Here is a 21259-nt window from a genome sequence, read left to right as displayed (position 1 = left end):
CTATCTCTGTAACCTCCTCCAGGCCCCTACAACCCTCCCTATCTCTCTAACCTCCTCCAGCCCCTACAACCCCTCCCTATCTCTGTAACCTCTTCCAGCCCCTACAACCCTCCCTATCTCTGTAACCTCCTCCAGCCCCGACAACCCTCCCTATCTCTGTAACCTCTTCCAGCCCCTACAACCCTCCCTATCTCTGTAACCTCCTCCAGCCCCTACAACCCTCCCTATCTCTGTAACCTCCTCCAGCCCCTACAACCCTCCCTATCTCTGTAACCTCCTCCAGCCCCGACAACCCTCCCTATCTCTGTAACCTCCTCCAGCCCCCTACAACCCTCCCTATCTCTGTAACCTCCAGCCCCCTACAACCCTCCCTATCTCTGTAACCTCCTCCAGGCCCCTACAACCCTCCCTATCTCTCTAACCTCCTCCAGCCCCCTACAACCCTCCCTATCTCTAACCTCCTTCAGCCCCTACAACTCTCCCAGATCTCTGCGCTCCTCCCAATTCCGGCCTCTTGCGCATCCCCCGATTTCCATCGCTCCACCATTTGCGGCCGTGCCTTCAGCCGCCTATGTTAAAGGCGCTATATAAAAACAAGTTGTTGTTTGTTTCGGGTATTCGGAGACGAGCAGGGATTTCTTCCGGAGTCCTGGCCGACGGTGCTACCCTCTGCTGACACTACTGAGGAACGGAGTCACTCTTTGCTCCTCTCGGAGCTCGGCGTCTTGTTTCACGACTGCCGGTAGTAAGGAACATCAGCCAATGTGGGATGTGCTGTGTGTGTGTGTGTATTTGAATTTCCGTGCAGTTGCCAGGCAGAGCTCTCTGTCTGTGCTACACGTTTTTTAGATTTTATTCACTGATTGTTGTACCTCATTCTCGGCAGGTGGTGGTAGTTTCAGGTCCCCCGGGGGACGTGGCGGAGGATTCCGTGGAGGGGGTCGAGGTGGGGGGAGAGGAGGAGGAAGAGGCGGCTTCCGAGGCGGAGCCAGGGTGACGGTGGAGCCGCACAGGCATGAAGGTGGGTGGCATCGTTACTGAGGGAGCGCCGCACTGTCGGAGGGGCAGTACTGAGGGAGCGCCACACTGTTGGAGGGGCGGTACTGAGGGAGCGCCGCACTGTCGGAGGGGCGGTTACTGAGGGATTGCCGCACTGTCGGAGGGGGCGGTACTGAGGGATTGCCGCACTGTCGGCGGGGCGGTACTGAGGGAGCGCCGCACTGTCGGAGGGGCGGTACTGAGGGATTGCCGCACTGTTGGAGGGGCAGTACTGAGGGAGCGCCGCACTGTCGGAGGGGCGGTACTGAGGGATTGCCGCACTGTCGGCGGGGCGGTACCGAGGGAGCGCCGCACTGTTGGAGGGGTGGTACCGAGGGAGCGCCGCACTGTTGGAGGGGTGGTACCGAGGGAGCGCCGCACTGTCGGAGGGGCGGTACCGAGGGAGCGCGCACTGTCGGAGGGGCGGGGTACCGAGGGAGCGCCGCACTGTCGGCGGGGGTGGTACCGAGGGAGCGCCGCACTGTCGGAGGGGTGGTACCGAGGGATCGCTGCACTGTCGGAGGGGCGGTACTGAGGGAGCGCCGCACTGTCAGAGGAGCAGTACTAAATGACCTTTCATCATCCTTCCTGCCCTCTCCTCAGGCGTGTTCATCTGCCGCGGAAAGGAAGATGCGCTGGTGACTAAGAACATGGTTCCCGGGGAGTCTGTGTACGGGGGAGAAGAGGATCGGTGTGGAGGTGAGATTACTGTTGCGTGTCTGGGCGGCAGGGTGCTGAGCAAGCTTGGCGCGATACGAGGGGAGCTTGGCGGTCTAGACATTGCAGATACCAAATACTGCGGACTCTGGAAATCTGAAATTAATAAGAATAGATGTTGAGAAACGCTCAGCTGGTCAGGCAACATCTGTAGAGAGAGAAACAGTTAACGTTTCATGTCGTGACCTTTCGTCAGAACTAGAAGCAGTTAGAGGTGGGAACATAGGAACAGGAGGAGGCCATTCAGCCCCTCGAGCCTGTTCCGCCATTCAATGAGATCATGGCTGATCTGCGACCGAACTCCATCCACCCGCCTTTGGCCCACATTCCTTAATGCCTTTGGTTAACAGAAAGCTATCAATCTCCAATTTAAAATTAACAATTGGCCCAAGCATCGATTGTGGTTTGCGGAAGAGAGTTCCAAACTTCTACCACCCTTTGTGTGTCGAAGTGTTTCCTAACTTCACTCCTGAAAGGTCTGGCTTTAACTTTTAGACTCTGCCCCCTAGTCCCAGACTCCCCAACCAGCGGAAATAGTTTTGCTGTATCTACCCTATCAGTTCCCCTTAATATCAAAACTTCGATCAGATTGCCCCTTAACCGTCTAAATTCCAGGGAGTATGACCCTAGTTTGTGTAATCTCATCTCATAATAACCCTTGGAGTCCGGGTATCATTCTGGTAAACCTACGCTGCCCTGCCTCCAGTATATCCTTCCTAAGGTGTGGTGCCCAGAACTGCTCCCAGTGCGCCAGGTGTGGTCTAACCAGGGCTTTGTCCAGCTGCAGCAGAACTTCTATCCCCTTGTATTCCAGTCCTCTCGATATCAAGGCCAGCATTCCATTCGCCTTTCTGATTATTTTCTGTACATGTTCATGACATTTTAATGATTTGTATACCTGAACCCCTAAGTCTCTACTGTTTTTGGCCTTTCATCATTTCGAAAGTACAAGAAACTCTTTATTATCTGGCACCGGCGTGGTGCCGGTTTATCAAAAAGTCCGGATTACAGAGAGGTATAGTTTAAAAGGTACGAGGGCTCCGTACACTGCAACAAATCCAGGCTTCCCTGTTGCTTAGCAGCAAGTGCAGGAACCCCAGTTACACGGCCACAGATCCAGGAACTGCCACTAATATGAGGTAAAACTTACCTGAACCTACTCCTGAATTTTTCCGGTTATTTAGGTGCCGGTTAAGAGAGTTTCCTGTACCCTGTTCTAACCTTTTTTTAGGTGCAAAGTGGATGACCTCACATTTGCCGACATTGAAATCAATTTGCCACAGTTTTGCCCATTCATTTAACTTGTCGATCTCCCTTTTTGTTTAAACGCCAGCCCAAGGGAAGGTCTGTGAGCGGGTGGAGGGCAGAAGAGATTAAATGACAAAAGGGAGGATGATGATGGTGTGAGGCAGGAGGCGGTAATGGGACAAGTAAAGAAACAAAAGATGGGTCTAGAGGAGGTGTGAATGGTTACAGCGGAGTAGCAGAGGGGGAAGCAAGCATGGATTATCTGGAAAAGGGTTGCAGTGGCCTGGGAATGTGGTGCAAGGACGGTTCTCCTTGGCACAGATGGTTATGGGGTGACCGAATAGAGGTTTAGTTTCAATTCAATTTTATTTGTCATATATGCAGCAAGCGTGTGTACTGCACAATGAAATGTTGCTTTTTACGAGTCCTCCCAACATTGGAATAAATATGGCATAGCAATGATAAAATACTAATAGAATACAGTAATAATTAAAAACAGTAATAAATAATAAATTATTCATGAGTCTTATGGCCTGGGGGTAGAAGCTGTTTCGAAACCTGCTGGTACGAGACCGTATGCTTCGGTATCTCTTGCCGGACGGGAGCAGGGCGAAGAGGTTGTGGCTGGGGTGGCTCGTGTCTTTGATGATTCTCGGGGCCTTCCCCCGGCACCTCTCGGGGTAGATATCCTGCACAGCAGGTAGTTTAATTCCTATAGTATGTTGTGCAGCTTTCACCACCATCTGTAGAGCCTTGCGGTCTGTGGCGGTGCAGTTGCCATACCAGGTAGTGATGCAGTCGGACAGGATACTCTCGATGGTGCACCGGTAGAGGTTGGTGAGAATCTGGGGGGCCATTCCGAATTTCTTCAGTCTCCTGAGGAAGAACAGGCGTTGGCATGCCTTCTTGGTTACGACGTCGATGTGATGGGACCACGTTAAGTCCTCCGTAATGAATACACCCAGGAATTTGAAGCTGCTGACCCTCTCCACCTCAGCCCCTTCGATGTAGATTGGGGTGTGTCCCTCCCCCTGCCGCTTCCTGTAATCCACGATCATCTCCTTTGTTTTGCTGATGTTGAGGGAGAGGTTGTTGTACTTGCACCATTCTGCTAGGGCTCTTACCTCCTCCCTGTAGCCTGTCTCGTCGCCATCTGTGATCAGGCCTACAACGGTAGTGTCATCAGCAAACTTGATGATGGAGTTGGAGTTGTGCGTGGCCACGCAATCGTGAGTAAACCAGATGACCGGAGGTTTGGATAGAGTAGAGAGAGAGAGAGTGAGTGTTTTCCCTCTGGTGAGTGGGTCAATAACCAGAGGTCACGGATTCAAAATCATTGGAAAAAGATCTAGAGGTGAGGAGAGATTTTCTCAGTTGTCGGGATCTGGAACGCTCGACCTGAAAAGACTCCCATCAATAATTTTAAAAGGGAGTCGGACAGGTACTTGAGGATGAGGAACTGGTTACGGGCAAAAAGCCGGGGGGGGGGGAAACTAAGCACGACTGCTCTTTCCAGGAGCCGGCACAGGCACGGCGGGCCGAATGGCCTCCTGCGCTGCGAGTTTCTATGATTTCTGTAAGAAAGGTGGGGAGTGCCCAGGGGTGCAGACCACCACCCCCACAGGCTGTGTACCGATTGGGTTGGGGGGGGGGGGTCCAGCCCGCGCCTCCTCCGCTCCCAGCAGCCGCATCGTGGAGTCCATTCGGCCCAAGTGGTCTGTGCTGGTGTTTCGTGCTCTGCACGAGCCTCTTCCAGCCCTCCCCAGTTACCAGCACCTGATTTCTGATGAGAAAATAGAAAACATAGAAGATAGGAGCAGGAGTTGGCCATTCGGCCCCTCGAGCCTGCTCCGCCATTCAATGCGATCATGGCTGATCATCCAAACTCAGTACCCTGTCCCTGCTTTCTCCCCATATCCCTTGATCCCTTTAGCCTTAAATATATCCAACTCCTTCTTGAATATATTTAATGAATTGGCCTCCACTGCCTTCTGTGGTAGAGAATTCCACAGGTTCACCACACTCTGGGTGAAGAAATTCCTCCTCATCTCTGTCCTAAATGGCTTACCCCTTATCCTTAGACTGTGACCCCTGGTTCTGGACTCCCCGATCATCAGGAACATCCTTCTTGCATCTAGTCTGTCCAGTCCTGTTAGAATTTTATAAGTTTCAATGAGATCCCCTCTCATTCTTCTGAACTCTAGCGAATATAAGCCTAAGTAACTCAGCTCGATGTTACGGCTGTTAGGCACCCAGTGGATAGAGGCGGTGCTGTTCCTCGAGCTTGCTGTAAGCAATCGTGGGTTGAAAGAAATAATAGTTTGTTACGGGTTCCCTAGATCAGCAGCTTGCCTAAGTTGATGACACACAAAGATTCCAGTCAGGTCAGGAGAAATAGCTGTACAGAGTTGAATTACAAGGTCTGAACACAAAAAAACAGGCCTTTGAGTGGACATAACTAGGCCTGATATGGGATGTAGCAAGGAGCTGTAGGATAAACAAGCTGTCTACAAAGAGGGCAACAAGACCTTTTTTAAGAAGAGATGAGGAAAATGACCTCATGGGGCTGGGAGGGGCTGTCATACGTAGCGTCTCCCTTGTAATTGGACGATAGGATGGAGTATGAATGATTGACAACAGGTATCCACCAGCCCACCGAAATAACTATAAATATAGACCACCGAGAGAGGAAATCAGGCAGTTAGGGGGCGAAGGCTGTAGCCACCTCGGGGAAGCCTAACGCCTTGATCAAGTTTAGCCTCTGAGGTGGCTGACGGCCTAATGCCTCCAACAGCTCGAGGGATGACGCAGCGGAAGTGACTGGTTTAAAAAGGCATATGGGATACTTGCCTTCATTAGCCGAGGCATAGACTATAAGAGCAGGGCGGTTATGATGGAGCTGTACAAAACGCTAGTTAGGCCACAGCTGGAATACTGTGTGCAGTTCTGATCGCCACACTATAGGAGGGATGTGATTGCATTGGAGAGGGTGCAGAGGCGATTCACCAGGATGTTACCTGGGCTGGAGCACTTCAGCTATGAAGAGAGACTGGACTGGCTGGGGTTGTTTTCCTTGGAGTAGAGAAGGCTGAGGGGGGGGGGGACCTGATTGAGGTGTACAAAATTATGAGGGGCATAGATAGGGTAGATAGAAAGGAACTTTTCCCCTTAGTAGAGGGGTCAATAACAAGGGGGCATAGTTTCAAGGTAAGGGGCAGGAGGTTTAGAGGGGATTTGAGGAAAAACTTTTTCACCCAGAGGGTGGTTGGAGTCTGGAACTCACTGCCTGAAAGGGTGGTAGAGGCAGGAACCCTCACAACATTCAAGAAGCATTGAGGAGCACTTGAAACGCCATAGCATACAAGGCTACGGACCAAGTGCTGGAAAATGGGATGAGAATAGGCAGGGCTTGATGGCCGGCGCGGACACGATGGGCCGAAGAGCCTCTTTCTGTGCTGTATGACTCTATAACTGCAGGAATCCACCCAATCCAAGACCACTGTACTGCCTCCCTGTCCGTCCAGTCGTGGCATTCTGCTTCAGGAGACATAGATTGCTCTCTACTGTCACGGGTTGTATATCTATCATTAGCTTAAACCATATGTAATATCTGATTTATGCTTTAAAACTGTAGCTCTTTAATAAAAAGCCTTACAACTCCGAAGACCCTTTGGGTAATGTGTGTGTGTGTGTGTGACCTGTGATCCTAATCTTACATTGCGTTGGAACAGTGTGTGTGGGGCGGGAGGGAGAAGGAGAATTAAGGTGGTGGCATTTTCAGGTCGGCCGGGTTTGCCTGTGGAGCTGACGGTGTGGGTTTTTTTTTATTCTGCAGGAGGCGGAGACCAAGGTCGAGTACAGAACGTGGAACCCTTTCCGGTCGAAACTCGCGGCCGCGATCCTCGGAGGCATCGACCAGATCCACATCAAACCGGGAGCCAAAGTGCTGTACTTGGGGGCGGCCTCGGGCACCACCGTATCTCATGTGTCTGACATCGTGGGACCTGTGAGTGGGCAGGAGATTCAACACCCGGGGGGGGGGGGGGGGGTGGGTTTTGGGGTCTGGTTGGGGATTTTTGGGGTCTGATTGGGGATTTCGGGGTGTTTTAGGGTCAATGAAGGTGGCAGGATATATTGAGTGGTTAGCAAAGCACATGAGATCTTGGGCTTCATAAATAGAGGTATTGAGTACAAAAGTATAGAAGTTATGCTGAACCTTTATAAAGCGCTGGTTAGGCCACAACTGGAGTCTTGTGTCCAGTTCTGGTCACCACACTTTAGGAAGGATGTGAAGGCCCTTGAGAGGGTGCAGAGGAGATTTACCAGAATGGTTCCAGGGATTGGGGGATCTTCACTACAAGGACAGGTTGGAGAAGCTGGATTTGTTTTCATTAGAGCAAAGGAGGTTGAGGGGTGATTTGATCGAGGTGTACAAGATTATGACGGGTTTGGATAGGCTAGACGGGGAAAGGCTGTTCCCACTAGTTGATGGTACAAGGACTAGGGGGGACACAGATTTAATGTTTTGGGCAAGAGATACAGGGAGGGATGAGAGGGAAAACTTTTTTACGCAGCGAGTGGTGAGGACCTGGAACTCACTGCCGACGGAAGTGGTGGAAGCGGAGACACAATGTTTTCAAGGGGAGACTGGATAGGCACTTGAGGGAAATAAACTCACAAGGCTACGGGGATAGAGCGGGGGAATGGGACTGTGTGGATTGTTCTACAGAGACACGACACGATGGGCCGAATGGCCTCCTCCTGTGCCATTATGACTCTAATCTCTTGCTCTCTGCTTCGACAGGACGGTTTGGTTTACGCGGTGGAGTTCTCTCACCGCTCCGGCCGCGATCTCCTCAACGTGGCGAAAAAGCGAACGAACATCATCCCCATCATTGAGGACGCCAGACACCCTCACAAATACCGCATGCTCCTGGGTAAGCGGGGGGGGGGGGTTGGTAATGCAGGGCAGGGGGTGCTAGTGACCTGATAGATGCCTTCAAAATTATGAAAGGGTTTTGATAGAGAAGACCTTTCCACTTGTGGGCAACACCAGAACTAATACTCACTAATAAATCCAATTCAGGAGAAACTTCTTTACCCAGAGAGTGGTGAGAATGGGGAACTCGCTGCCACATATACCTTGGTTAGACCACACTTGGAGCACTGTGCACAGTTCTGGTCTCCATATACCTTGGTTAGACCACACTTGGAGCACTGTGCACAGTTCTGGTCTCCATATACCTTGGTTAGACCATGCTTGGAGCACTGTGCACAGTTCTGGTCTCCATATACCTTGGTTAGAACAACTTGCAGCATTGTGCACAGTTCTGGTCTCTGTATACCTGGATTAGACCACACTTGGAGCACTGTGCACAGTTCTGGTCTCCATATACCTTGGTTAGACCACACTTGGAGCACTGTGCACAGTTCTGGTCTCCATATACCCTGGTTAGAACAACTTGCAGCATTGTGCACAGTTCTGGTCTCTGTATACCTGGATTAGACCACACTTGGAGCACTGTGCACAGTTCTGGTCTCCATATACCTTGGTTAGACCACACTTGGAGCACTGTGCACAGTTCTGGTCTCCATATACCCTGGTTAGACCACACTTGGAGCACTGTGCACAGTTCTGGTCTCCATATACCTTGGTTAGACCACACTTGGAGCACTGTGCACAGTTCTGGTCTCCGTATACCTTGGTTAGACCACACTTGGAGCACTGTGCACAGTTCTGGTCTCCGTATACCTTGGTTAGACCACACTTGGAGCACTGTGCACAGTTCTGGTCTCCGTATACCTTGGTTAGAACACACTTGGAGCACTGTGCACAGTTCTGGTCTCCATATACCTTGGTTAGACCACTCTTGGAGCACTGTGCACAGTTCTGGTCTCTATATACCTTGGTTAGACCACACTTGGAGCACTGTGCACAGTTCTGGTCTCTATATACCTGGATTAGACCACACTTGGAGCACTGTGCACAGTTCTGGTCTCCATATACCTTGGTTAGACCACACTTGGAGCACTGTTCACAGTTCTGTTCACTATTATAAATATGATAGTCCCTGGAGAAGGTGCAAAAAAGATTTACAAGGATGATCCCAGAACTGAGATTTGTACCGATCAGGAAAGACTGAACAGGTTGGGGCTCCTTTCTCTGGAAAAGAGAAGGCTGAGGGGTGACCTGATCGAGGGCTTTAAGATTATGAAGAGTTTCGATAGGGTAGACGTAGAGAAGGTGTTTCCACTTGTGGGGGAGACCAGAACTAGGGGCCATCAATATAAGAGAGTCACTAATAAATCCAATAGGGAATTCAGGAGAAACTTCTTTCCCCAGAGAGTGGTGAGAATGGGGAACTCGCTACCACAGGGAGTGGTCGAGGCGAAGAGCAGAGATACATTTAAGGGGAAGCTGGATAAACACACGAGGGAGAAAGGAATAGAAGGATATAGTGATGGGGTGGGAGGAGCCTCATGTGGACCTCTGGGGCCGAATGGCCTGGTTCTGTGCTGTACGTTCAATGCGAGTCCTAGTGAGGACCAAATTGGCGGACTTGCTGTCGGTATTTTAGGGGGGGGCCCAACTTCTAGGAGGCAAGTGGGCAGACTTTGCCCTGGCGCTGCCCCTATCCTGCTCGGGTACAGGTGAGCAGCTCCTGCTGGGGCCACCTTTCCTAATGTGGACCGGGACCTGGTGGGCTGTTTGCGAGAGGGGGCTGTGGGAAGTCCGTTTCTCCACCCCCCCCCCCCCCCCCCCCCCCAAGGCTTGGTGCGTAGGAACAGGGGGAGGCCATTCAGCTCCTTGAGCCTGTTCTGCCATTCAGCGAGATCGTGGCTGATCTGCAACCTCCTAACTCCATCCACCTGCCCTGTATCCCTCAATACCTTTTGGTTAACAAAAATCTATCGCTCTCCGATTTAAAATGAACAATTGACCCGAGCATCAATTGCCGTTTGTGGAAGAGAGTTCCAAACTTCTAACGCCCTTTGTGTGCAGAAGTGTTTCCTAACTTCACTCCTGAAAGGCCTGGCTTTAATTTTTAGATTGTGTACCCTATTCTCAGACTCCCCAACCAGCGGAAATAGTTTCTCTCTCTACCCTATCCGTTCCCCTTAATATCTTAAACTTTGATCAGATCACCCCTTAATGTTCTAAATTCCAGGGAGTAAAACCCTAGTTTGTGTAATCGCTCCTTGTAATTTAACCCTCGGAGTCCGGGTGTGATTCTAGTAAACCTACGCTGCTCTCCCTCCAAGGCCAGTATATCCTTCCTCGGGTGTGGTGCCCAGAACTGCTCCCAGTGCTCCAGGTGTGGTCTAACCAGGGCTTTGTCTAGCTGCAGCGTGACTTCTACATAGAAACATAGAAGATAGGAGTAGGCCATTCGGCCCCTCGAGCCTGCTCCGCCATTCAATGAGATCATGGCTGATCATCCAAGTTCAGTACCCTGTCCCTGCCTTCTCCCCATACCCCTTGATCCCTTTAGCCTTAAGAAATATATCCAACTCCTTCTTGAATATATTTAATGAATTGGCCTCAACTGCCTTCTGTGGTAGAGAATTCCACAGGTTCACCACTCTCTGGGTGAAGAAATTCCTCCTCATCTCTGTCCTAAATGGCTTACCCCTTATCCTTAGACTGTGACCCCTGGTTCTGGACTCCCCGCCATCGGGAACATCCTTCCTGCATCTAGTCTGTCTAGTCCTGTTGGTTTCAATGAGATCCCCTCTCTTCTAAACTCCAGCGATTGTAAGCCCAAACTCTCCTCGTATGTCATTCCTGCCATCCCAGGTATCAGTCTGCTGAATCTTCGCTGCACTCCCTCCATGGCAAGAACATCCTTCCTCCGATAAGGCGACCAAAACTGCACACAATACTCGAGGTGTGGCCTCACCAAGGCCCTGTACAACTGCAGCAAGACATCCTTGTTCCTGTACTCTAACCCTCTCGCTACGAAGGCCAACATACCATTTGCCTTCTTAACTGCCTGCTGCACCTGCATGCTTACCTTCAGCGACTGGTGCACAAGGACATCCAGGTCTCGTTGCACTTCCCCTTCTCCCAATCTATTGCTGTTCAGATAATAAGCTGCTCCCTTGTATTGATCATCTTCCACTCTATCCCTAGGAATGGTGGATGTAATCTTCGCGGATGTGGCCCAGCCAGACCAGGGCAGGATCGTGGCGCTGAACGCACATCATTTTCTCAAAGTGGGCGGCCACTTTGTCATCTCCATAAAGGTGAGTCCGCGGCGCACGATACCGCGTATACTGCGCAGAAGGTGTATCGGGGGGAGGGGAGGGAGAGAGTCATGTTTCCCAGCGCGCGCAGCCCTTCCCGAATCCAACTGATGGTCCACGTTAGACCATCCATTCACAAATTCTGTTTCATTAGGTGGGTCAGTCTGTCTTTGTCTCTCTGGGAGAAGATTAAATGGGTGGGTAGAGTCACACACGAATAAATGACGGGGGGGGGGCGGCGGTTAGAATTGATTGGATCTGGTTATTCCCATTCAGTCTCATGACCGTGTTTGCTCTTGTGAATTTATAGAGAACAATGTAGATTTTTGAATAGAGTATCCTAAACACATTTGCTGCAAGTTTTGCAACAGCAATGCCCCATCCTGCTCGCTGTTCATGCATTGAGATCAAGACCCATTGCACTGTGTCCGACTCTAACTCGGTCTCTCCTGGGATGGTACAACAGTGGAACTCTGCGACTCCCTCGCTCTTCTGATTGTCCCACAACTTGACGTCCTCTTTTGCCCGTATCTTTCCAACCTGGGGCCCTGGTGTCCCGCCCTCTGGGACTTTTGAGGCTTTGACAAGGGACTGCAACGCGGCTGGGTGCCATGTTTAATGTGGCACGGCTTTGGGTGGCGTAGTCGGGGATGGCATCTGATGAGCTGCTGATGTACAAAGGGACCTGGGTGTCCTTGTACACCAGTCACATAGAAGATAGGAGCAGGAGTAGGCCATTCGGCCCCTCGAGCCTGCTCTGCCATTTAATGAGATCATGGCTGATCATCCAAATTCAGTACCCTGTCCCTGCTTTCTCCCCATATCCCTTTAGCCTTAAGAAATATATCCAACTCCTTCTTGAATATATTCAATGAATTGGCCTCAACTGCCTTCTGTGGTAGAGAATGCACAGGTTCACCACTCTCTGGTGAAGAAATTCCTCCTCATTCTGTCCTAAAAGGCTTACCCCTTATCCTTAGACTGTGACCCCTGGTTCTGGACTCCCTGACCATCAGGAACAGCCTTCCTGCATCTAGTCCTGTTAGAATTTTATAAGTTTCAATGAGATCTCCCCTCATTCTTCTAAACTCTAGCGAATATAAGCCCAATCGACCCAATCTCTCCTCATACGTCATTTGTGTCATCCCAGGTATCAGTCTGGTGAATCTTCGCTGCACTCCCTCCATGGCAAGAACATCCTTCCTCCGATAAGGTGACCAAAACTGCACACAATACTCAAGGTGCGGTCTCACCAAGGCCCTGTACAACTGTAGCAAGACATCCTTGCTCCTGTACTCAAACCCTCTCTCTACGAAGGCCAACATACCATTTGCCGCCTTAACCGCCTGCTGCACCTGCATGCTTACCTTCAGCGACTGGTGCACAAGGACACCCAGGTCTCTCGGTCTCTCCTGGGATGGTACAACAGTGGAACTCTGCGACTCCCTCGCTCTTCCGATTGCCCCACAACTTGACGTCATCTTTTGCCCGTCGTCTCTTTCCAACCTGGGTCCCTGGTGTCCCGCTCTCTGGGACTTTTGAGGCTTTGACAACTGGTTATCCGCCTCTGACAAGGGACTGCAGTGCGGCTGGGTGCCATGTTTAAGCACAGCTTTGGGTGGCATAGCCGGGGATGGCGTTTGATGAGCTGCTGATGTACAAAGGGACCTGGGTGCCCTTGTACACCAGTCACTGAAAGCAAACATGCAGGTGCAGCAAGCAGTTAGGAAGGCAAATGATATGTTGGCCTTCATTGCAAGAGGATTTGAGTACAGGAGCAAGGATGTCTTACTCCCAGTTTGGCATAAAAATAAAACAAAAAAGTGACTCAACCGTGGCTAACAAGGGAAATTAGGGATAGCATAAGATCCAAGGAGAGGACATATAAATTGGCCAGAAAGAAAAAAGCAGCAAACCTGAGGATTGGGAGCAGTTTAGGATCCAACAAAGGAGGACAAGGGGATTAATTAAGAGGGGGAAAATAGAGTATGAGAGTAAGCTTGCAGGGAACATAAAAACTGACTCAAAGCTTTTATAGATATGTGAAGAGAAAAAGATTGATCCGATTAGGCACTTTGCAGCCTTCTGGACTCAATGTCGAGTTCAACAATTTCAGATCATAACCTCGGCCCCTATTACTTTTACTTTTTTTCCACCCCTTTGTTTTGGGTCTTCCCCTGCCCCCCCCCCCCTTTTTGTTTCTCTCTCCCACATGGCAGCTGTCTCTTACCTGCCAGTACACTTCACACCTAATCTCAGCTGCTTTTGTCTCCACCGACCTATTACCATCTCGTCTGGTTTTGAATACCTTTATTGTCTCTTACTACTTTTGTTCGATCGCAGCCCTGCCTTCGATCTATTTCCTTTTCTTTCCAGTTTTGAAAAAGGGTTTCGACCCTAAAGAAACGTCAACTCAAATTTCTCTCCACGGATGTTGCCTGACCCTGCTGAGTTTTTCCAGCATTTTCTGTTATTTCGGATTTCCAGCATCTGCAGTATTTTGCTATCGTAGGTCCCTTGCAGTCAGAATCAGGGGAATTTATAATGGGGAACAAAGAAATGGCGGACCAATTAAATACATACTTTGGTTCTGTCTTCACAAAGGAGGACACAAATAACTTCCTGGAGATGCTGGGGAACATAGGGCCTGATGAAAGGGTGGAACTGAAAGAAATCAGTATTTGTAGGGAAATGGTGTTAGGAAAATGATGGGACTGAAGGCCGATAAATCCCAGGGCCTGATAATCTACATCCAGGGTACTTAAGGAAGTGGCCCTAGAAATAGTAGATGCATTGCTGGTCATCTTCCAGAACTCTATAGACTCTGGAACGGTACCCATGGATTGGAGGGTAGCTAATGTTACCCCACTATTCAAAAAAGGTGGTAGAGAGAAAACGGGGAATTATAGACCGGTAAGCCTGACATCGGTAGTGGGGGAAAATGCTAGAATCCATTATAAAGGATGTAATAGCAGAGCACTTGGAAAAAAGTGACCGGATCAGACAAAGTCAACATGGATTTACAAAAGGTAAATCGTGCTTGACTAATCTACTAGAATTTTTTGAGGATGTAACTGGTGAAATAGATAAGGGAGAAGCAGTGGATGTGGTGTATTTGGATTTTCAAAAGGCTTTCGATAGGTCCCGCATAAGAGATTAGCGTGTAAAATTAGGCACATGGGATTGGGGGCAAGGTATTGACTTGGATAGAGAACTGGTTGGCGGACAGAAAGCAAAGAGTTGGAAAAAGCCGTTTGTTCCAAGTGGCAGGCAGTGACTAGTGGGGTACCGCAGGGATCGGTCCTTGGACCTCAGCTATTCACAATATATATTAATGATCTGGACGAGGGAACTAGATGTAATATCTCCAAGTTTGCAGACGACACAAAGCTGGGTGGGCGTGTGTGCTGTGAGGAGGATGCTGAGAAACTCCAGGATGATTTGGACAGGTTGGGTGATTGGGCAGAAGCATGGCAGATGCAATATAATATGGATAAATGCGAGGTTATCCACTTTGGTGTCAAACAGGAAGGCAGATTATTATCTGAACGGCAATAGATTGGGAGAAGGGGAAGTGCAATGAGACCTGGGTGTCCTTGTGCACCAGTCGCTGAAGGTAAGCATGCAGGTGCAGCAGGCGGTTAAGAAGGCAAATGGTATGTTGGCCTTCGTAGCGAGAGGTTTGAGTACAGGAACGAGGATGTCTTGCTGCAGTTGTACAGGGCCTTGGTGCGACCACACCTGGAGTATTGTGTGCAGTTTTGGTCGCCTTATCTGAGGAAGGATGTTCTTGCCATGGAAGGAGTGCAGCGAAGATTCACCAGGCTGGTACCTGGGATAGCAGGAATGACATATGAGGAGAGATTGGGCTTGTACTCGCTGGAGTTTAGAAGAATGAGAGGGGATCTCATTGAAACTTATAAAATTCTAACAGGACTAGATGCAGGAAGGATTTTCCCGATGGTCGGGGAGTCCAGAACAGGGTCACAGTCTAAAGATAAGGGGTAAGCCATTTAGGACAGACATGAGGAGGAATTTCTTCACCCAGAGAGGTGAACCTGTGGAATTCTCTGCCACAGAAGGCAGTTGAGGCCAATTCATTAAATATATTCAAGAAAGAGTTGGATATATTTCTTAAGGCTAAAGGGATCAAGGGATATGGAGAGAAGGCGGGAACAGGGTACTGAATTTGGATGATCAGCCATGATCATATTGAATGGCGGAGCAGGCTCGAGGGGCCGATTGGCTTACTCCTGCTCCGATTTTTCTATGAACCTGCTCCCACCGATAGCAACCAGCCGTGTGTCTCGGAAGCCCGGGATAGTGCATTTTGCCTGGTGGTAGTAACTGTGTGCGTTTATCCCTGCAGGCTAACTGTATCGACTCCACTGCGGGCCCCTGAGGCGGTGTTTGCAGCAGAGGTGAAGAAGCTCCAGCAAGAGAATATGAAACCCAGGAGCAGTTAACGTTGGAGCCCTACGAGCGAGACCACGCTGTCGTGGTGGGAATATACAGGTGTGTGTGTGCGCGTCGCTGGATTACTCCCGTCTCGTGGGGAGAAGAGCGCTGACTCGAACTGATGGGGAACATCCTCTCGGGGGTTTTTGGGGGTCGAGTGCATGAAACTCTCGCTTTACCGGTACCTAAATAACTGGAAATCTCTGCTAACCGGCAAAATTCAGGAGTAGGTTCAGGTAAGTTTTACTTCATATTAGTGGCTGTTCCTGGATCTGTGGCCGTGTAATCGGGGTTCCTACACTTGTTGCTAAGCAACAGGGACCCTTGGTCTGTGGCCGGGGTTCCTGCACTTGTTGCTGAGCAACAGGGAAGCCTGGATTTGTTGCTGTGTAGGGAGCTCTTGTACCTTTTAACTATACCTCTGTAATCCGGACTTTTTGATAAACCGGCATCACGTCGGTGCGGATAAAGCGTTTCCTGTATTTCTTGAACAGGATTGGGTTGCGTTCCCTATATCACAACAGCAACTATGCTTCAAAAGTACTTTGTTGGCCGTGAAGTGCTTGGGACGTCCTGGGGTTGTGAAAGGTGCTGTAGGAATGAAAGTTTTTTTTTCTTCAGAATTGATGGGTTGAGAGGATGCTCCTCAAACAGTGGGCTACAATTTTGAGTGGGTTCCAACTAGGGCGTGGACTGTCCTCCCTCTTTCCCCCCCCCCCCCCCCCCCCGGGTAAAGGTGTGGCTCGTGTATTGGGTGTGGACTTTGTCGCGGAGACTCGTGCAGATCACGTACAGCTCAGCCGTGCTGTAATTGCATGGCGGAACAGGCTCGAGGGGCTGAATGGCCTCTTCCTGTTCCTAATGGAGATGGGAGACCCACTGAATCTTCCACCTCCAGAAAAAAAACACAGCCCTGCGGCGAGGTTGACTGCTGTTGCCCCCATCTATTTGGTGGCTTCACCAATGTGTTGAAGTGCACCGTCTGAATGGTCGACTGCCCGTACCAGGTGCTGGAGAGTGTTGTTGACGGACTCACTTGGATAGCGAGTGTCCTCTGCTCAATGTTTGAAAGAATTGTATAAATAGTTTACATGGCTATGGGGAAAGAGGGGGTGGGGGTGGTGACTGGGATTAATTGGATAGCTCTACCAAAGTGGCTGAATGGCCTCCTCCTGTGCTGTCATTCTACGTCCTGAACATGGGTTCACCAGTGGGGACATGGTGATAGGTGCCCCCCCCCCCCCCCCCGTTGTTTTGGTAAAGGGGTTGGAGCTTAACAGTAAAGACTTGCTGCAATTGTAGAGGGCTCTAGTGAAACCACACCTGAGAGTACTGTATCCAGTTTTGGTCTCTTTACCTAAGGAAGGATATACTTGCCTTTAGAAGGGGTACAACGAAGGTTCACAATTTAATCCCTGGGATCAGGGGGTTGTCCTATGAGGAGAGATTGTGCAGAATGGGCCTATACACTCGAGTTTAGTAGAAATGAGGTGATCTCATTGAAACGTATAAAATTCTTGGAGGGCTTGAGAGGATGTTTCCCCTGGCTGGAGTGTCTAGAACCAGGGGTCACAGTCTAAGGATAAGGGGTAAGCCATTTAGGACAGATGAGGAGGAATTTCTTCACCCAGAGAGTGGTGAACCTGTGGAATTCTCTACCACAGAAGGCAGTTGAGGCCAGTTCATTAAATATATTCAAGAAAGAGTTAGATATATTTCTGAAGGCTAAAGGGATCAAGGGATATGGGGAGAAGGCAGGGACAGGGTACTGAATTTGGATGATCAGCCATGATCTCATTGAATGGCGGAGCAGGCTCGAGGGGCCGAATGGCCTACTCCTATCTTCTATGTTTACCCCAGAGGGCTGTGGATGCTCAGTCGTTGAGTATATTCAAGAATGAGATCGAGAGATTTTTGGACACTATGGGGATCGGGCGGGAAGGTGGAGTTGAGGTCGAAGATCAGCCGTGATAATGAATGACTGACTGACTGTGCAGGCTCGAGCGGCGGAATGGCCTTCTCCTAGTTCTGGTGTTCTTGTGATTCGGGTAGTGTTGTTTGTGACGCTTGACCCTTCTCTTACAGGGCACCATCTAAGCCAAAGAAGTTTTAACCCAAGATCGGATCCTGAAGACAGCAACAAAAATCTTCCGCCAGCGCGCTGCAGTCTGAGACTCGACTTGTCCAAAACGCTTCTGACTGGGACCTTGCTAAGTGTGGAACTCTGAACAATTCGCTGACTTTTTTTTTATATACATGGACACATGTTATCTTTCTCAGCGTAGACCAGTTTTCAAAGGTCCCTCCCACCACTGTCCAATGCTATCGCGTTCTCGAACTCTTGCTGTTTGTAATATATTCCTGACTGTTGGGGGTTTCTGGAATTGGAGGGGAGTGGGGAGAGGGTTTTAGGATGTGGAAAGGCCTGTAGGTTCATGGGGAGTTTTATCTTTAAATCGATCCTTTTTGGGAGGGGGCAGGATTCGGGGTCGAGTTACGGGATCTCAAGTGGAGCAAAAGTTTTAATCTTCAAGAATTAGGAGTAGGCCATATGGCCCCTCGAGCCTGCTCCGCCATTCAGTAAGATCTTGACTGATCTTCGACCTCAACTCCACTTTCCTGCCTGATCCCCCATATCCCTCGAATCCCTGAGAGCCCAAAAATCTATCGCTCCTCAGTCTTGAATACGCTCAACGACCTGAGCATCCACAGCCTACGCTCAACGACCTGAGCATCCACAGCCCTCTGGGGTAGAGAATCCCACAGATTCATAACCCTCCAAGTGAAGAAATTCCTCCTCAGCTGAGTCCTAAATGGCCGACCCCTTATCCTGAGACTGTGACCCCTAGTTCTAGACTCTCCAGCCAGGGGCAGGGGGGGGGGAGGATAACCGCCTCTCAGCATCTACCCTGTCAAGCCCTCTTGAGAATTTTATATATGTTTTGAATGAGGATCACCTCATTCTTCTAAACTCCAGAGAATAAGTTGTGTCCTTTGTCATGGAGCCTGTTGTGTGTTTCGTGCATGGTCCTGAAGATTGGGCACCGGTTATCCGTGTGTAGAGGTACGCGGACCCGACTTGTGAAACAGAAACCATTTACAAGCACACTGGTCCGTAGACCTGTCCTGGGCAACATCCCACGAGCTCCTTTATTCATTTTTGCCCCCGTGTGAAAGGTTTTGTGGGTGAGCCTGACTGGAGCTGTTAGCCCAGGATATAACGTTGTGTACCTGAGTTGCAATGTATTTCTATATTAAAAAACCCAAACTAACAAACATGGAGATGCAGTGTTCTGTTCTGTTCTGGGGGGGGTTCTCTGTCTTAGAATTGGTAGGTTTGGGGGGAGGGGGAAGGAAAGAGGAGTGGGATTAACGGTGTGACTGCACTGCACGTTATCCTCCGAGCTTGGAATTGGAGTCTTTTCCTTGGATAAATTGCCCACCACCCCCACTCTGAGGGTGGGATGTTCTATGGTGATTGAACTTTTAGACAAACTGGTTCTCAATAGGGAGGGGTTTTGTATTGTCCCCACACCCCCAGTTTGCTCTTCTGGCTTGTGTTGGCTTCTTTTGAATAATGGGATTATCGCCGTACTTTCCAATGGGGGCGGGGGGGGGGGGGGGGGGGAGTGTGGGGGTCGCTGGACATTGATCAAGAGCTGGAATGGGGGCTAATTCTTGGGCTTGTCTTCTCTCTCTCTACTCCAGGGGTGTGAGGCCTGCTGAACCAACACTAAGGCAGGGCCTTCCTCGTCTATCTTGCCACCACACCAGGCAGTATATTTACTAACTGAGGCGTTGGGGAGGGTGGTTTCAGAAACCAGGTACAAAGACCACGATCTGGTTCAATATTCCAGGGTTTTATAGAGGCAGGAGCCACGGGTTATTGGATTTCTTTCTCTCTCTCCTTGCCACTTCTGATCCCTGGAATCCGACAGCTGCAGATTAACCTTGTACCCACCCCAACAGTGTTGTTCAGCCAAGTGGTGCTGATTCTCTCGTTTGCAGCCTGGCTTATTGAGAGTATGGCGCGATCTTCACGAACTACAGGCTATGCTGCTCGAGCACGCCAACAGTGTCTCTTCTATCTTTTAACGGAAGAGATCAATTCTTCTGAAAGCTCGTCCACGGTGTTGGGATACTACAGCGAGAGAAGATTCGACCGTGTTTCTGTTGCCGGCGTGTTGCTAGAAGAGGCCGGTGAGGTGCTGCTGGGGTGTGCCCGAGGACGAATGCTCCCCACCATCAAGAAGTCCCTGGCTTCTGCTAGACGGACTTGCCTGTAGCGACACAACGGAGGTGGGAAAACTCTTCATGATGGTGCATCGTGCAAACACTTGAGGTAAGCGGGCAAACTGCTGAGCTGTGTCTGCTTCCAGTATGGTGCATGAACAAGAGGTCCTCTTTCTTAGATACAGAGTAAAGCTTCCTCTATGCTGTCCCTATTGAGCACTGTCTGGTCCGGTCAAGTTGCAATATAGGTTGGACACAGAGGAATGCTCCTTCTACTTGCACCCTGTCCTCAGCAACCAGTCCCTATTCAATTATTGTCCCCTATCTCTGTAACCTCCTACAACCCTCCAAGATCTCGGCACTCCTCTTGAACATCCCCTGATTTCCATCGTTCCACCATTGGTGGCCGTGCCTTCAGCTGCTATGGTCCTACGCTCTGAAATTCCCTCCCTAAACCTCTCCACCCCTCTACTTCTCTTTCCTCCCTTTAAGACACTTCTTAAAACCGACCTCTTTGACCAAGCTTTTGATCATCTGTCCTAATATCTCCTTATGTGGCTGGGTGTCAAATTTTGTTTGATAATCGCTCCTGTGAAGTGCCTTGGGATGTTTTACTACATTTAAAGTTGCTGTATAAATACAAGTTGTTAATCTGAGTGAGTGTTCCAACTTGCACTGCATTTGGGGCAGTTTTGTGATTGCGGGTCAATGCTGCAAGAAGACTTGATACCGCCCAAACTCATTACATTTAGGTTCCTTACAGCCAGGAGCAAGGGGTAACATTCAGCCCATTGGGGCTGGATTCCAAACACTGGCCGCAGATGTGGAAGATCAGTATCTGACCCCCGTGTCCGCGCAGTCTCCTGTTGGAAGTGTTGCCCAACTTTCACCCTCCTCTCCTGAAGGTGTCAATTCTTGCAGGGTACATAGGCTATACAGCACAGAAACAGGCCATTCGGCCCAACCAGTCCATGCCGGCGTTTATGCTCCACTCGAGCCTCCTGTCTTTTTCCTCATCTGACTATCAGCATGAACTTCTAGTCCCTTTTTCCCTCATGCTTGTCCAGCTGGCCCTTCAATGCAGCTACACTTTTTTTTGCTTCAACCACTCCGTGGTAGCGAGTTCCACTTTCTGGGTGGAGAAGTTTCTCCTGAATTCCCTACTTTGTTTTCAGAACATAAGAAATAGGAGCAGGAGTAGGCCAATCGGCCCCTCGAGCCTGCTCCGCCATTTAATAAGATCATGGCTGATCTGATCCTAACTGCCAATCTACTATCACAGAACCATCTCCTGAATCTAACAGAATTAGACACACGA

At 50.0% G+C, this 21259-nt stretch overlaps 1 protein-coding gene across 1 annotated transcript in view; it reads left to right on the top strand.

Moving 5' to 3' along the window:
- fbl (fibrillarin rRNA 2'-O-methyltransferase) overlaps positions 1-19994 on the top strand; it is a 33096-nt gene extending 13102 nt beyond the window's left edge. Inside the window, 9 exon segments of the mRNA XM_086002480.1 lie at positions 887-1021; positions 1642-1748; positions 6839-7009; positions 7808-7940; positions 11138-11250; positions 15620-15643; positions 15645-15702; positions 15705-15765; positions 19829-19994. Coding sequence (XP_085858606.1) covers positions 887-1021; positions 1642-1748; positions 6839-7009; positions 7808-7940; positions 11138-11250; positions 15620-15643; positions 15645-15702; positions 15705-15765; positions 19829-19994 — 968 coding nt within the window.
- The last annotated feature ends 1265 nt before the right edge of the window (positions 19995-21259 follow it).

Source organism: Somniosus microcephalus, chromosome 12 (assembly GCF_052327205.1).
Source record: "Somniosus microcephalus isolate GS21.2 chromosome 12, FLI_Smic_1.0, whole genome shotgun sequence".
Taxonomy (NCBI): domain Eukaryota; kingdom Metazoa; phylum Chordata; class Chondrichthyes; order Squaliformes; family Somniosidae; genus Somniosus; species Somniosus microcephalus.
This window is presented reverse-complemented; position numbering and strand designations above follow the sequence as displayed.